Source organism: Thalassophryne amazonica, chromosome 3, assembly GCF_902500255.1.
Source record: "Thalassophryne amazonica chromosome 3, fThaAma1.1, whole genome shotgun sequence".
NCBI lineage: Eukaryota > Metazoa > Chordata > Actinopteri > Batrachoidiformes > Batrachoididae > Thalassophryne > Thalassophryne amazonica.
Window position 1 is genome coordinate 29,457,561 of NC_047105.1, and position 15,484 is coordinate 29,473,044.

The 15,484-nt window shown below is 41.1% G+C and overlaps 1 protein-coding gene across 1 annotated transcript in view; it reads right to left on the reverse strand.

Moving 5' to 3' along the window:
* The window catches only part of LOC117506465 (sodium- and chloride-dependent taurine transporter-like), a 110,666-nt gene that overhangs the window by 12,732 nt on the left and 82,450 nt on the right, over window positions 1-15,484 (reverse strand). The window contains exons 8-10 of the mRNA XM_034165964.1: window positions 14,834-14,937; window positions 14,581-14,705; window positions 309-421 (exon numbers count right to left, since the gene is read on the reverse strand). Of these exons, the coding sequence (XP_034021855.1) occupies window positions 309-421; window positions 14,581-14,705; window positions 14,834-14,937 (342 nt within the window). The remainder of the gene's footprint in view (window positions 1-308; window positions 422-14,580; window positions 14,706-14,833; window positions 14,938-15,484) is intronic.

Consider the following 15,484-nt stretch of genomic DNA (forward strand, 5'->3'; position numbering starts at 1 on the left):
AACCAAACTGTGATTTATACTTCAGAAAATACAGTAATTGTTTGTTCATGTTGGAAGCCAGCTATAATGTTAGATATTGATTCATAATGACTTGTGTCACATTTACAACAGTCATGTCCTGGATTACTCTCAGAATTGGAATCAATTCAGGTTTTTACCAGTGAGCAGTTAAAGTTCTATGTTCACCTGACTGTCACCCAGTGAGTTACTGTAGTTTAAAATTTTGGACTCTGTCCTTCTTCCTGAACCTCATTTTCACAATAACTTCCATCAGCTGTGCGTGCGCGAACGTTCATGATGTTACTAACCTGACTGTCGAGGCCAAGCAGCAGCAGCATTATGAAGAAGAGAATCGCCCAGAGTGTAGGACAAGGCATCATGGTTACAGCCTTGGGGTAGGCAATGAACGCCAGGCCTGGACCTACAGAGGAGGGGGCGGGGGAAGTAGCAAAATATAACGGGAGGCAACATCAGCAACACTGGAAAAGCTCATCTGCTCTACATCCCTGTGGGAAGAAAAAGCCCCAACCAATAGAGATGCAGAACCAGATTTGAACGCATGATCACATTTTGGTGACGCTACAAGGAAGGAACATTTACACACATTTGTAAGTGAGCGCGTGCATGCATATGTGTAATTTACATCTGCACTTACCGGTGACCTCCAGCTCTGCAACATATTACTCATTACATACATTTAAACATGATGCCACATCATACAAGATACAATGATACAGTGTATAAGTGTAAAACAAATAACATGTGAGAGAATCCCACTGCAATCAATAAATAAAAATATACATGAGCAAGAACACAAGTAGTACATGTGAAGATAACTTACCTCAAGATCCTCCAACAAACACCGTAGCAATTTTGTGACATAATTTCAAAGAAGCAGAACGGCATGTTTTAGACCAAAACATACAACCCCTGGCAAAAATTATGGAATCACCGGCCTCGGAGGATGTTCATTCAGTTGTTTAATTTTGTAGAAAAAAGCAGATCACAGACATGACACAAAACTAAAGTCATTTCAAATGGCAACTTTCTGGCTTTAAGAAACACTATAAGAAATCAAGAAAAATAATTGTGGCAGTCAGTAACGGTTACTTTTTTAGACCAAGCAGAGGGATAAAAAAATATGGACTCACTCAATTCTGAGGAATAAATTATGGAATCACCCTGTAAATTTTCAACCCCAAAACTAACACCTGCATCAAATCAGATCTGCTCGTTAGTCTGCATCTAAAAAGGAGTGATCACACCTTGGAGAGCTGTTGCACCAAGTGGACTGACATGAATCATGGCTCCAACACGAGAGATGTCAATTGAAACAAAGGAGAGGATTGTCAAACTCTTACAAGAGGGTAAATCATCACGCAATGTTGCAAAAGATGTTGGTTGTTCACAGTCAGCTGTGTCTAAACTCTGGACCAACATGGGAAGGTTGTTAAAGGCAAACATACTGGTAGACCAAGGAAGACATCAAAGCATCAAGACAGAAAACTTAAAGCAATATGTCTCAAAAATCGAAAATACACAACAAAACAAATGAGGAACGAATGGGAGGAAACTGGAGTCAACGTCTGTGACCGAACTGTAAGAAACCGCCTAAAGGAAATGGGATTTACATACAGAAAAGCTAAACAAAAGCCATCATTAACACCTAAACAGAAAAAAACAAGGTTACAATGGGCTAAGGAAAAGCAATCGTGGACTGTGGATGACTGGATGAAAGTCATATTCAGTGATGAATCTTGAATCTGCATTGGGCAAGGTGATGATGCTGGAACTTTTGTTTGGTGCCGTTCCAATGAGATTTATAAAAATGACTGCCTGAAGAGAACATGTAAATTTCCACAGTCATTGATGATATGGGGCATTAAGTCCATGCCTCAGAGACTGCAAGCTGTTATAAAAGCCAGAGGTGGTGCAACAAAATACTAGTGATGTGTTGGAGCGTTCTTTTGTTTTTCATGATTCCATAATTTTTTCCTCAGAATTGAGTGATTCCATATTTTTTTCCCTCTGCTTGGTCTAAAAAAGTAACCAATACTGACTGCCACAATTTTTTTTCCTGATTTCTTATAGTGTTTCTTAAAGCCAGAAAGTTGCCATTTGAAATGACTTTAGTTTTGTGTCATGTCTGTGATCTGCCTTTTTTCTACAAAATTAAACAACTGAATGAACATCCTCCAAGGCCGGTGATTCCATAATTTTTGCCAGGGGTTGTATTAACAAACAGACAAAATTACTGCCAATGATTTTCCAGTATGACAACAAATAGTGCAGCAGATAAGAGTAAGAATTGTTCAGTTCATGATACAAGCACCACATTTGGTATAAATAGTTCTGAGCGGACAATTTTCTTCAAAATATTTACAATTTTTGAATTTTTGGGTGGTATAATGTTGAAGTCAGGTCTGTTCTGGAAGTCCGTTCTTGGAAGCTTCCAATGGGAGCAAAGCAAACTCCATCACACAGAATGTCTCTGGTTGCTATCCTTCCCTATTTTAGCCCACAAGCCATTGTGGTTTGCTGAGGTGTGGCCATTGCCGTGCACAAGCAACTACTTGGACCCATAGGTAAGAGTTAGGTAAGCAGTGAGGACTAGTGTTCATCCAAAGGACATTGCTGATTTTAAAACCAGAAGTACTGTTGTGTGTTGGGGGGTGTGGCTGGATGTTTTGGTGTTCTTTTCTTTTCTTTGCTCTTCAGGTGGCATGAGAACTGATTTGTCTCTGCAGAAGGTGCTGGCTGAAGAATCCTCACCCTCATCAACATCATGTGTAGCACCTGTGACTGGTGCTCACATGCAACCTTAAAGACTTTCAGCTGAAGCAGATAATTGGATGGCGTTCTGCATTTAAGGCATGTGTGATTCAAGCAGAACTGCCGGGAACTCGACCTTGTGATGTCCGTTTGTGAGACGCTGAGGACCGCGCCTGGGTTTGACACATCGAGCCCGTGAAGCTAGGAAGGGTGAGGACACTTGCTGTCAGCACACATTAAAGGTGATTAAGTGTTTGACTAATTGTTGATAGTAACTTGGTGTTTTGTTACGCAGTATACTGGAATTGTGATGAGAATTGTGCAGTTTGCTTCTCACTGCTGTGGCGTGCAGGATAAGTGATCCTCCACTTGTTGTGAGAAGCTGCTCATTTGCATAAAGTTAAAAAATACAGACCTGAATGTGTTGCTGATAGCGTGTGTCTTTTAAAAGATATTGTTGTAACTGCTGACTTACCTCACCTCTTCTTTGCTTCACAGAGAGTCAGTTTGTCGTGTCCACCTGGGGGGTGTTTGTCTGGTGGTAGTGGGTCCAGGAACGCCGGGCTTCTATCCTTTTGGGCGCTTAAGAGCGTGCCAACAGTCACTCCACCAGAAGGACGTTGTTTCAGTTTTGTACACATTATTATGCACAGGTGAACAATAAATTGTTTCTGTTGTTGGAACCGCTTTCTGGTTATTTTTAGCGCTGGGTTCTGTCTGACGCAGGTCCGCTCCTCAACTCGCGTCGACACATAACAGTAGTTCCCGGCCATTCCATAATGGACCCAGCGGCAGAGGTGGTTCCTTTTGCCGAAAAAGTTCAAGAACACTTGGAGAAAAAATGGGAGCAATTACAGCATCTCGCAAACCAAATTAAACAAACAGACGACCGTGTTACGGAGCTTGCAGCGCAAGCCGTTCTGCTTCCTGCTGCTCCAGCTGCGGCACCATCGATACTAGTGCAGATAACTCCGTCACCCAGAGATTCAGCGTCCGAACCGATTGTTTGTCGTCCGGAGCCTTGTGTGGTGATGCAATGTTCTCTGGTTTCTACTCAGTCAGGTGGGAGCGCCGCAGCTTTACGAGGAATGTTTGTGGAAGGGTTAAATGAGTCATTGAAGGACGAGCCGGCAGTCCGTGACGAGCCAGGCGATTTAGATGAGCTAATATCGTTGGTGATTCGTCTAGACGATCGGATGAAGGAGCGTGGACGCGAGAGAGGGCGGCCATCAGAGCGGGTTTTTTCGTCTCGGGGCTTTCCCCGACACAAATCTGGGCCGTCTCTTCTTCACCCCACTGAAGCTCCTCCGACGGGACCTCTGGCTCCTCCTGTTGACGAGCCCATGCAGCTCGGACGAGCAGAGATTATTGTATTGCCCCAACATGTAAGCGTCAAGAGAAATAATGGTGACGTGTCTCCAAGTGTTCTGGGACAGGCAACATAACACACATAAAAAAAAATAAAAAAAAATCTAGCACGGGTAAATGTTTTGTTTTCTTTAAATAGGGGTTATAATTGTCTGGTGGAGTGATTGTTAGGCGGTTAGAAGTCCGCCTGGGCTCACGTCATTGTTAATTTTTATGTGTTTTTAGGTATCTTCTGTTTGGGTTGTTGGGTCGTTTTATTTTGTTGTTTTTTATTTCTCTACATCCCTAACCCCAACCTCACTTGCCCCAAGACCGTTTGTCTTGTGGGTTGTGGGGTGGTGCAGGTTGGTCACGCTGAGCATTCTCAGAAGACCTCTGCACCTGGGGGGGGGGGGTGTTAGAGGCGTTTTTCTTGGTTTGGTTAGGGCCCGGTTCCACTCCAGCCTCGGTGAGCCTTTGTACCGTTCGTCATTGGTGTTGCCGGGGTGTGGTGCAGCGGAGACTTACCTCAGTCGGAGGGGTGGGCCGATCTGTTGCCGTTCGCCATTTCGGTAGTTCCACCCCTCCCGAGAGGCTGGGGTATGCTCGAGTTGGGGCACCGGACCTATTTCCGGTTCTCAGCTGCGCCTTGGGGTTGGATCTGGGTTAGTTTTTTCCTGTTCCCTTCTCCGGCTTAATGTTTTGAGCCGTTCGCCAAAGTTGAGCCGCCGAGGGGCTCTGGGAGGGACCCGGGGTCTTTCGGGGTGCCGGGGAGGGTAACAGGGTTTACGGTCGTTTTATATCCCCCCGGGGTTGTTTTTGGTAGTCCTCGGGGGGTTGATTTTTGATTTTGTTCTGTTTCCTTCCGGGTTCCACCTCCAGGGTTGATGGGACGGTCCTCTGGGGGGGAATTGGCTTGGGGCCAACTAGCCAAGTGTGACCGGGTCTGGGGTTCCGGGGTTGTGGGGAGGGTACCTCCTGGGGTTGATGGTACGGTCCCCTGGGGGGCGCCGTTTTGCTCCATGTACACCTGGGGACCTTTGTGGGATTATGGTTCTGTAGTGTTATAGTGTTTGACTAATTGTTGATAGTAACTTGGTGTTTTGTTACGCAGTATACTGGAATTGTGATGAGAATTGTGCAGTTTGCTTCTCACTGCTGTGGTGTGCAGGATAAGTGATCCTCCACTTGTTGTGAGAAGCTGCTCATTTGCATAAAGTTAAAAAATACAGACCTGAATGTGTTGCTGACAGCGTGTGTCTTTTGAAAGATATTGTTGTAACTGCTGAGTTACCTCACCTCTTCTCTGCTTCACAGAGAGTCAGTTTGTCGTGTCCACCTGGGGGGTGTTTGTCTGGTGGTTGTGGGTCCAGGAACGCCGGGCTTCTATCCTTTTGGGCGCTTAAGAGCGTGCCAACAGTCACTCCACCAGAAGGACGTTGTTTCAGTTTTGTACACATTATTATGCACAGGTGAACAATAAATTGTTTCTGTTGTTGGAACCGCTAGCGCTGGGTTCTGTCTGACGCAGGTCCGCTCCTCAACTCGCGTCGACACATAACAAGTACTATTAAACCCTGACACCCCAAACACTATCACACATTCTACAATATGCAAGTCCACTGATTACAAACATATACAATCCATATAAAAAGCATGAAAATACTGCCTCCAAGTCCACAGTACAACTTTTAACAGGTACACCACTGAAATAAACCAAGATTGCACAAATATATGATGAAAATACATATTTTGGGATGCCATCTTGTTTAAATGGTCGCCCTTTTAATAACTGAAGTGGCTAACAGCTTTCTTGCAAAAAGTATGTCAAGCAGTACCATTGTGCCAAATTTGGTGCTTGCATCACAAAATGAACAATTCTTATCACCTAAGCATTTATCTGCTGCACTAAAGGATTTAGACTTAAGCTAGAGATCTGAGAAAAACGTGGTGCTGCCAAACAAGCCATGTATAAAATGTTTTGTGTTGAAATACCTGAATTAACAACTTGGTCAACATCTATACTGAAGAGGCCAACAGGCCTGTTTATACAGTTATATGCAAAAGTTTGGGCACCCCTGATAATTTTCATGGTTTTTTGTTTATAAATCATTGGTTGTCTGGATCAGAATTTTCAGTCAAATATATCATATAGCAGACAAACACACTGATATTTTAGAAGTGAAATGATGTTTCTAGTATTTAGAGAAAGTGTGCAATCATTATTTAAACAAAATTGGGCAGGTGCATAAATTTGGGCACCCCAACAGAAAAAATACATACAACTGTGTTTGAAACTAAAAAAAGTATACATAAAAAAGTCCAGATATCTCCTGTTGAAAATGTTGGACCACAAAACCAGTTGTATGAGATAAATGGATGATAAAATTATTATTATTATTATTATTAGTAGTAGTAGTAGTAGTAGTAGTATCATTATTATTATTGTTATTAATGTCCACTTATGATTCCTCTAAGCCCACCTATACTTTTCTTTTCAGGGGGGTATTAATGGGTAATTGTGTTTATGCCATTCTGGTATGCTTTTACAATCAATATGTTGGTACTAGAAATCTGTAATAATGAACAATTCATCGGTTAAGAATGTTTTTAAATGTTACATGATTAAAAAAAATTTAGTGCAATAGAAATTGTCACACAATAGCATTTATGGAAAATGGAGTAAAATGAACCTGAACCTGCTTTACTGGAGTTTGCAAAATTAATAATAATTCATGTGTGAAACACATGAATATATCATCAGGAAACATTTTCAGACTTAGTTCTCATTTTGCACAAAAATGTTAAACACAAACAAACCAAATAATGTGTCTAAGATTAAATTAACTCTAGTTATGCCAACTGGTCCCACAAAACAGTTGTTTAAATGGGAAAAGCAAGTTGTAACAAATTCTTATAATTACCTTATTTTTTTGGAGTATAAGTTGCGCCTGTTAAAAAATGGCTCTTAAAAAGGAAAAACCCATATATAAGTCGCACTTGAGTATAAATCACACCCTTCTTTCTGTATAACTCATTAATCTGGGATTTCTGTGTATTGTTGTAGTGCAGTTTTTTTTTATTAATGGCATACATTCTTTTGTTATTAGAGTTTATTTTGTTTAGTGCTTTGATTCCTGGGAAAATCTGATATAAACAGTCACTATAGTTATTCTTATCAACAATGAATGTGTGATATTTTGGTACGTATGTTTGACCGGAGTATAAGTCACAGGGCCTACCAAACTAGAAAAAAGCAACTTATCCTATAGAAAATATGGTAACAGTACATTGTGGTTCCCATTTAAATAACCAGGTTTTGTGGCACCAGCTGACATAAATGAACTAAATATAACATTTAATTTTTTTCAGAATATAACTGTACATTATAATGTGAGTCCAAACTGAAAAGACAGGAAAACATGTTCAGTTCTCATTTTAAATGCTGGAAAATGGTTAGCAGTAATCCAGTGTGTTTGCAAAATGTATATGCACGGTGGCCAGTCCAATGTTTGAACATCCTTAAGAAGGGCTTCAGTCACTTAACGAAGCATCTTAAAAAGTAACCCAAACAAGTGCATTTTGGTTTCAACTCCAACCCACTGAGTCATTTTGCATCGTTGAGCAGAATGAACTTTGTGATTTATATGTGGAATACAAAATAACCAGCAGATGCAAAATATAGAACAGTAAATGAAGGGTTTGTTGGTTTTGTTGTGTGAGATCAAAATGGATGATGAGAGCAGGACTGTAAATTCTACAACAGATGTTAAGAAAGAAGAAAGCAGCCATAACAGCAAAACAGCACTACAGTCCATAGAAAGATACACAAATACAGTACGTTCAGTTTTTGTTGCAAATCATGACAAGGCATCCAACCAAACACAGCGCTGACTCAAAAAGATACGAGGCATCCAACCAAACACAGCGCTGACTCAAAAAGATACGAGGCATCCAACCAAACACAGCGCTGACTCAAAAAGATACGAGGCATCCAACCAAATACAGTGTTGACTCGAAATGTTACGAGGCATCCAACCAAACACAGTGTTGACTTGAAAGGTTACACAAATGAGGCATGCAAACGTTTGGGCACCTTTTGGACTTTTTCTATGACAACTAAATTACATCAAAAACAATTCAGCCATCGCTATTAACATTTCTAGAATTACTTTCATTAAACTGTCAGTGACAACAAGCCTGTATTTATTTACTCTCATTTGGGACACATGGGAGACTCGAGCCAAGATTTTATTCATTTTCTTGTAATAAAACTCTTGATTGTTCCACCATGAACTTATATAACTCATGAAACAACAAGCGCTGCACTCAACAGTTCCTACAATCACAACCAGAGAAGTTAACTCCACGAGTTATAATGCATGTCATGGTGGCTTACACACTTGTTTCTTTCTTGGACAGTCACTAAGTTTGTGAGAACTGCTTATTGCATACAGATTTACACACAGTATTATACTGTTTGTACAGTAAAACTCGTATATAATGGATTCAGGTGGACCAGAAAATTTTGTCCATTATAATCGAAATCCACTATATGTATAAAATGGACAGAAGCCATCATATATGGATTAGTTACAGTCAGGAGAACTACGGGGAATCCTCAGCACCAATTAGACTTCTATAGTTCCTTGATTAAAAGCCTGACCTTGAATAGGGGCCTGTCTCATTTAATGAACGGGTCTGAACTTTGGCAAAACTTTGTCTGAAAAAAATTAACGCCTGACTTAAATAAGCACTCGACATTACGTAGATTAAATAGATTACATTTGGTCGAGTCATTCTTTTTTCCAAAGTCTGCTGCAGAGTGGTACCTTAAAATCCTAAAGCCTGATTATGCTTGTACAACTCCATAACTCTGTGGCCATGCAATGACGTCAGTCTGTGTGTGACCCGTTTAAAGTTCTCCTTCGCGTTGTTGGTTAATACAACTTCCCATTTCTTCTCTACAAGAGTCAGACAGAAGTCAGACTTCCAGAGCAAGAATTTTAGCTGAGGAAGCTTCTGCGATTTGAACCAAAATGTCCTCGCGTCAAGCAACCCAGTGCAGTCGAAGATTCAAGCTTCTCTACTATGGAAACCACCTGGACAACTGAGAGCCTACACAGAAACAACTTCCCATAGGTACAGCGGCTTTTTCTGGATCAAATTTGTCCCTCAATGAGCTCCATTTCTTTATACAATCATCAATCTCCAAAACAACGGTACGGTATGTCCAATTTCCTCCATGACTGCAGGTCACTGGCACATCTTTTTTGACTCCATGTTGTAAAATTGATCAAATTTGCGGACTTTTCTGCCAAAGGTATTTGATCGATGATCGAAATGTAATCAGCGTGCACACTGCAAAAACTACTGAAATATGACAGGAGAGGAAGGAATGAAAACATAGAAGTAACCAATCACACTCTGTCATTAAAGCGGGTATGCGTCAGGCTATGGAAAAGGTTCTCAGCCAGGCAGAGGGCTCTGATCTAAAGCAGTTTGGTTCTTCACACCCAGGGATATGTGTGAAACTTAACACCATATTACAGTGCCGACAGCAAGCAACATTTTGTTAATAATCACCGGCCGGAATTGCGTCCTGCCTCGTTTAGGTGCTAGATCTGATTATGATTTGAAAAAAATAAATGCCCGGGCTTTTAATCAAGGAACTAGGGTCCCACTTTCCTCAAATCGGCAAGTGTCAGTGCTGAACGTCAGGTTGTACCTCTGTTACTGGGCACATCCAGACTGATCTGTCTGGTATATGCAAAGGTTTTTTTAATGAAAAAACATTGCGATGGGGCGGGACGTTTTGTCCAATGTGAGCGAAAATCTGTTATACAAAATCCGGTATATACTGTATGGTGTTTATTACATGAAGAAACATAAAAAAACATTGGGACTTTTGCTTTTGTCCGATGAGTGTGAGTATCCGGTTTAAATGTTGATGGTTTAGGTGAGTTTTACTGTATTTCATAATGATGCAGGTCATATTCAGTGATTTGCAAATGTTCTACAATCATCACTGATTTGTCAAAAAAAGAAGAAAAAAATGGCTGTAAAAGTGATAACTTTGCTGTGTTATAAGAAAGGGTGTGCATGCATAGGCATTCCATTATTCTGACTGATATAATTTTATTTCATTTACATCATGTTGTAGAGATATATATGTGTGTGTGTGTGTGTGTGTGTGTGTGTGTGTGTGTGTGTGTGTGTGTGTGTGTGTGTGTGTGTGTGTGTGTGTGTGTGTGAGATAACAAAATTAAAAGGTTTAAAAGTCCAAGATTGCCCAAATGTTTAAATGCCACTGTACAATATAATATCACAATCTGAATGTGCTAGTAGGAAGGTGTGCTTTATCACTAAAACTATGTACTTGACACTTGACTGGTAGCTCCAGCAGTGGATCTAAATGTGCTACATAAATATCCTATATTTTTATGGACTGGTTCATCTTTATGGACAAAGATAAACCTCATTTGCCTGATTTGGAATACCTGAATATCCAAACACATTACAAAAGTGCAATCACACAACTGGCCAAATGTATTCTTGTGAAACAGATGAAAGAGGAGTCTAATCATGTAGCATGCTACTCTGATATTGCACTGATGCTCTAATTATCCAAGGCAAATATCTCACCTTAAAGGTGTTACGTTATATTATTTAGTAAAAATCAATCTTTGGGGAGCAGGCTAATTCTCCACAAAGATTGTGATTACATATAAACATAAAAGATTATTTGCTTCCAAACGGAGCTCAACGGCACACTATCTAAAACTTGCATATAATGGATTCAGGTAGACCAGCAAATTTTGTTCATTATAATCGAAATCTGTTATATGTATAAAATGTCAAAATCTGACAAAATCTGTTATACGTATAAAACAGACAAAATCCATTATATGCATGCAACGGATTAGTTACTGTCAGGAGATGCCGAACGATCTATGGGAATCCCCAGCACCAATAAGGCTTACGCATTTCCTTGATTAAATGCCTGACCTTGAATCGGGCCCTGCCTCATTTAATGACCAGGTCAAAACGTCTGAAAAAAGTGCATGCCTGTCTTAGGGCTCCTTCACACATATTACGAATGTGGTCGAATTGCGCATGAAGCAGGAATCATGTGCAAAACGTGTAAAATCGTAGCTGCCTCCTGTTGCTACAACTATTTGTGCACACCAGCGGCTGAAAGGCAAAGTGTGCGCTGTGAGAGCCCATTCAAACCCTCTTGCAGCAGATGTCGGCCAAATTCCAGGTGACACACACAAACATCTAACACCGCTCGCTTGCCACTTAGAAAATGTGTGGCTATTCACGCTGTTAGCAGGACAACAGTCTGCAGACAATCACTTTTGAGCTGGACGTGAAATTTGTCTAAGTGCCCCCACGACTATGGAGTTGCCAAGTACACATGTGGCATGCCAGAGTGTCGGCTCCCCCCACAACACGTGGAGGTTGTGGGGGGAAGCACACACAACAAGTACGCTTCCCCCAACACGTGTGTGCCCCCCCCCACCCCCACCCGCAGGCGGGTCGCCCCTCATATGATCAGAGTGACACCTTTGTCTGTGCAATGAATGGACAGGGGCGTGGCTGGCTGCCAACAGCAGCAGCTGTTGACGACTCTGGTCCTATAGACATCACAGCTGCAGAGCTTGCTGTCCTCATATGGAAATACATCAAAACATATATCGCTTTTGTGATGGGCTGGACAGCGCGCACACTGTCTGGCTGTCCCAGCTGAAATGGACCATCAGTTCATGTGGACACGCAGCAGGCGATGTCAATGTCACACCTGTCTGGCAGGACACGTGTGTCCTGTGAGTGGCACACCGCAGGACTATATGACAAGCCAACAGTGCGACAAATATACCACTTTCAGTCACATATCAGCAGAAATACGCCGTACCAAATGCCATTTGGTCAGTTATCATGATGCTTTTTTCTCTCTTTTTAAAAAATATGTTTATGTCCTTGTTGATTTCAGACATTTTTCTGCACCTTTTATAGGACAGTGATGGTAGTACAGTGGTAAAGTTTCTGTCTGGCAATCAGAGCTTTTGTACATTGCAGGTTCGAATCCCGTGGGTGGCATGTATTTTTCTGTTTTTTTTTTCACAGCAGCTGTGCGATGTGGTTACACATGCTCCAGCTGCTCGCACTGTGTTCCTGCTGTGACGGTGTCATGCATGAGCATCACATGCATGACACCGTCACAGCGGGTTCCTTTACGCCTGCCTGTCAGATCGATGTTCCGCCGTGATTTGCCCTAATTTGTACTTATTCATACCATGTGTGAAGGGGCCCTTAAATAAGAGTAGGACATTATGTGCATTAAAAGGATTGCATTTGGTTGAGTCACTCTTTTATTCTAAGTCCGCTATGGAGTGGTACCTTAAAATCCTAAAGCCTGATTTACGCTTCTGCAGCTCTGTAATTATATGGTCATGCAATGACATTGACGTGCACGTGACCCTTTTAAAGTTCTCCGTCGCTTCTTTATGCAACTTACAGCAGGAACAACGGCATTTTCTGGATTAATTTGTCCTTCAAGTAGCTCCACTTCTTGATACAATCATCAACCTCCAAACCAACGTTACGGTACACGCAGGTATGCGTCAGGCTACAGGGAGGCTTTGCAGCCACACAGAGGGATCTGATCTAAAGCAGTTCTCTTTTGTTCTTCACACCCAGGGATATGTGTGAAACATAACGCCATATTACAGTGCCGGCAGCAAGCAGGATTTGTTAATAATCACCGGCCTTGAATTACGCCCTGCCTCATTTAGGTGCCATGTTTGAGCATGGTTTGAAAAAAATAAATGCCTGGTCTTTTAATCACAGAAATACAGTGTCCGCTTTCCTCGAATTAGTGAGTGTCAGTGCTAAACTTCATTTCATACCTCTGTTACTGGACACATCCAGACTGTTCTGTCGGGTATATGCAAGGGTTTTTTAATGCAAATGCATTTGAATTGGATGGGACGTTTTGGCCGATGTGAGCGAAAATCCGTTATACACAATCAGGTATATAAGGTGTATATTACATGGAAAACCATACAAAAGTTCTGTGACTTTTCCTTTTGTTCAGTGAGGGTGAATATCCAGTTTATACAATAACAGTTTAGGTGAGGTTTACTGTGCATCTTAACCTGCTAAGCTAGCTAGCTTGCCAAGCCATTCTACAACCAGGGTATACTAACTCACTTGCCAGCAACTACCTAGATAATTTGTTGAAGGGAATGATTTTTTTACATTCTACTAGTGTCATACATGGACTGCAAAATGGCTTAAATAATTGGATAGCTAACTTTGTAGCCACACCATTTAATGCTATTTTGGCCAATGTTTGCGTCTATTGTAAAATCAAGATGGTTTGTGACTGAATAAATCACTGTTCAAAAATTTTAAAGTCAACATAACATAATCAAACAGTCTACCTCCATCAGCAATCCTATGCAAACTCGCTAAACATGTAAAAATACTCTTCATTTCAAATAATGCAATATTTCGTTGATACGTATGATGAAAAAAATGCTATTGTGACTATCGAATAACAATGTTGAGAATTAAATAAATCCAAACAAGCCCCAAAGCATCATCTTCAGATCTAGCTTGGTTTGCCAGCATTAACTAAAGAGAAATTTTGAATTTAAAAGAAAGAAAGCCACAGGCATCAATGAAACTGCACAATGTTTTTTGTAAAACCAGCCACAACCTCTGCTTTAAACTTTACTGACTTTGTCTCCTCATTAAAATCATCAAACCTCCAGAGAATCTGTACAATTGATTTATTTATGAAGAAGAAATTTTCAGTGAAAATTTTCGAAGAATGTTTTTCCACGAATAATACCTCATGCAAATTTGCCAATACTTAAAATTGTCACAATGTTCACATTTCCCGTGTAATTATGTGAATTCTTTTAAATTTCCTCATTGAGTGGCCAAGATGACATTTGAAATTGGCGTGCCATATCTGCAGTCAATTATGTGTAAAAACAAAAGCAACAACCAACAACGCTGCAAAACACAAACAGACAGGAACAATGGTGACATCAATGTGATGCATACACATTATAACTGGCACAAGATTCACTCAACCTCATGTTCAACTCCAAATTAACTTTCTCCAAGATTAATCTCTCAAAATAAGAACCATTTCATCAACGTGGACCTCAGAATCCTGATCCTTCCTACCCTGCCAACGTGAACCACTAACAATCCACCAAAGTTCGTTCACACCCGCTCACATTCTGCTTTTGTCACGGAGTGTTTGATTGCGGAAACTTCGATATTCCGATGCCGTCATTTGTAATTAATCAAGAAATCCATTTAAATTTGAATGTTCATTTTTGGGTTTCGTTGCTGTTTTCGTTGTCAATACTGTTGCTTAATTTTGTTAACCAGGAAGCAGCGCCCACCACCACTGCCGCCTTTTCAGAACCCTCGTACCTGACTCTGCCACATCAGCAATGTCCACCCCTTGCTCTTGTGCCATGAAGCCCAGGACGGAAAATATTGCGAAGCCAGACACAAAACTGGTACCACTGTTGAGGGCTCCCAGCAGCAAACAGTCCCTATGTCACACATATGTCATGAGGAGGATTTGTTAATGACACACAACCATCCCTTCATCCCCCTCCCCGTTACAACCCATCCTGCTCTTCCAGACCGCTAACCCCATCCCTGAAAACTGATGCCTCACCTGTAGCAGTTGTATTTGTACTTGTTGTAGCTCCCCAACGAAGTCATGGCGCCCAAACAGATGGCATAGGAAAAGAAGATCTGGGTGCCGGCATCAATCCACACCTGCAGAGTTCAAGAAGAATGCGGGGACTCAAAGGCTGAGGCCTACTGATCACAGTGACATTATCGATACATAAAGAGTAGCTGGGGCAATAAATCCAGTGGTAATGTGAAGATGAACCTGACAATTCACTGTTTGCAAAAGAAAAAGAAATGACTGCACTGTATGTAGACTTTCAAAAAGCTTTTGACTGTCCATCAAGAAAGTAAAATCTTGTCAGTTGGTTTTGATCAGTTTGCTGAATGGATAGTATCATTTCAAAGCAAACACAGATTTTTTTTAAATGGTTAAAAATATACATGGACTGAAGTGACAAGTGGAAATCCACAAGGAAATGTTCTTGTTTCCTTGTCGTTTGTAAATTCAGAAATTTTATGCCAATAGAAGCTCTATGTTGACTCAAGCTTTTTGCAGATGATACTAAGTTTTGTGTATCTATAAAATCGTGATAAGACTGTGTGACATTACAGAACTGGGCTGTCAAATAGAAATTGTCATTTCATGCTAAAAAGTGCATAGTACTAAGAGGCATTTAGAATGCATCACTGC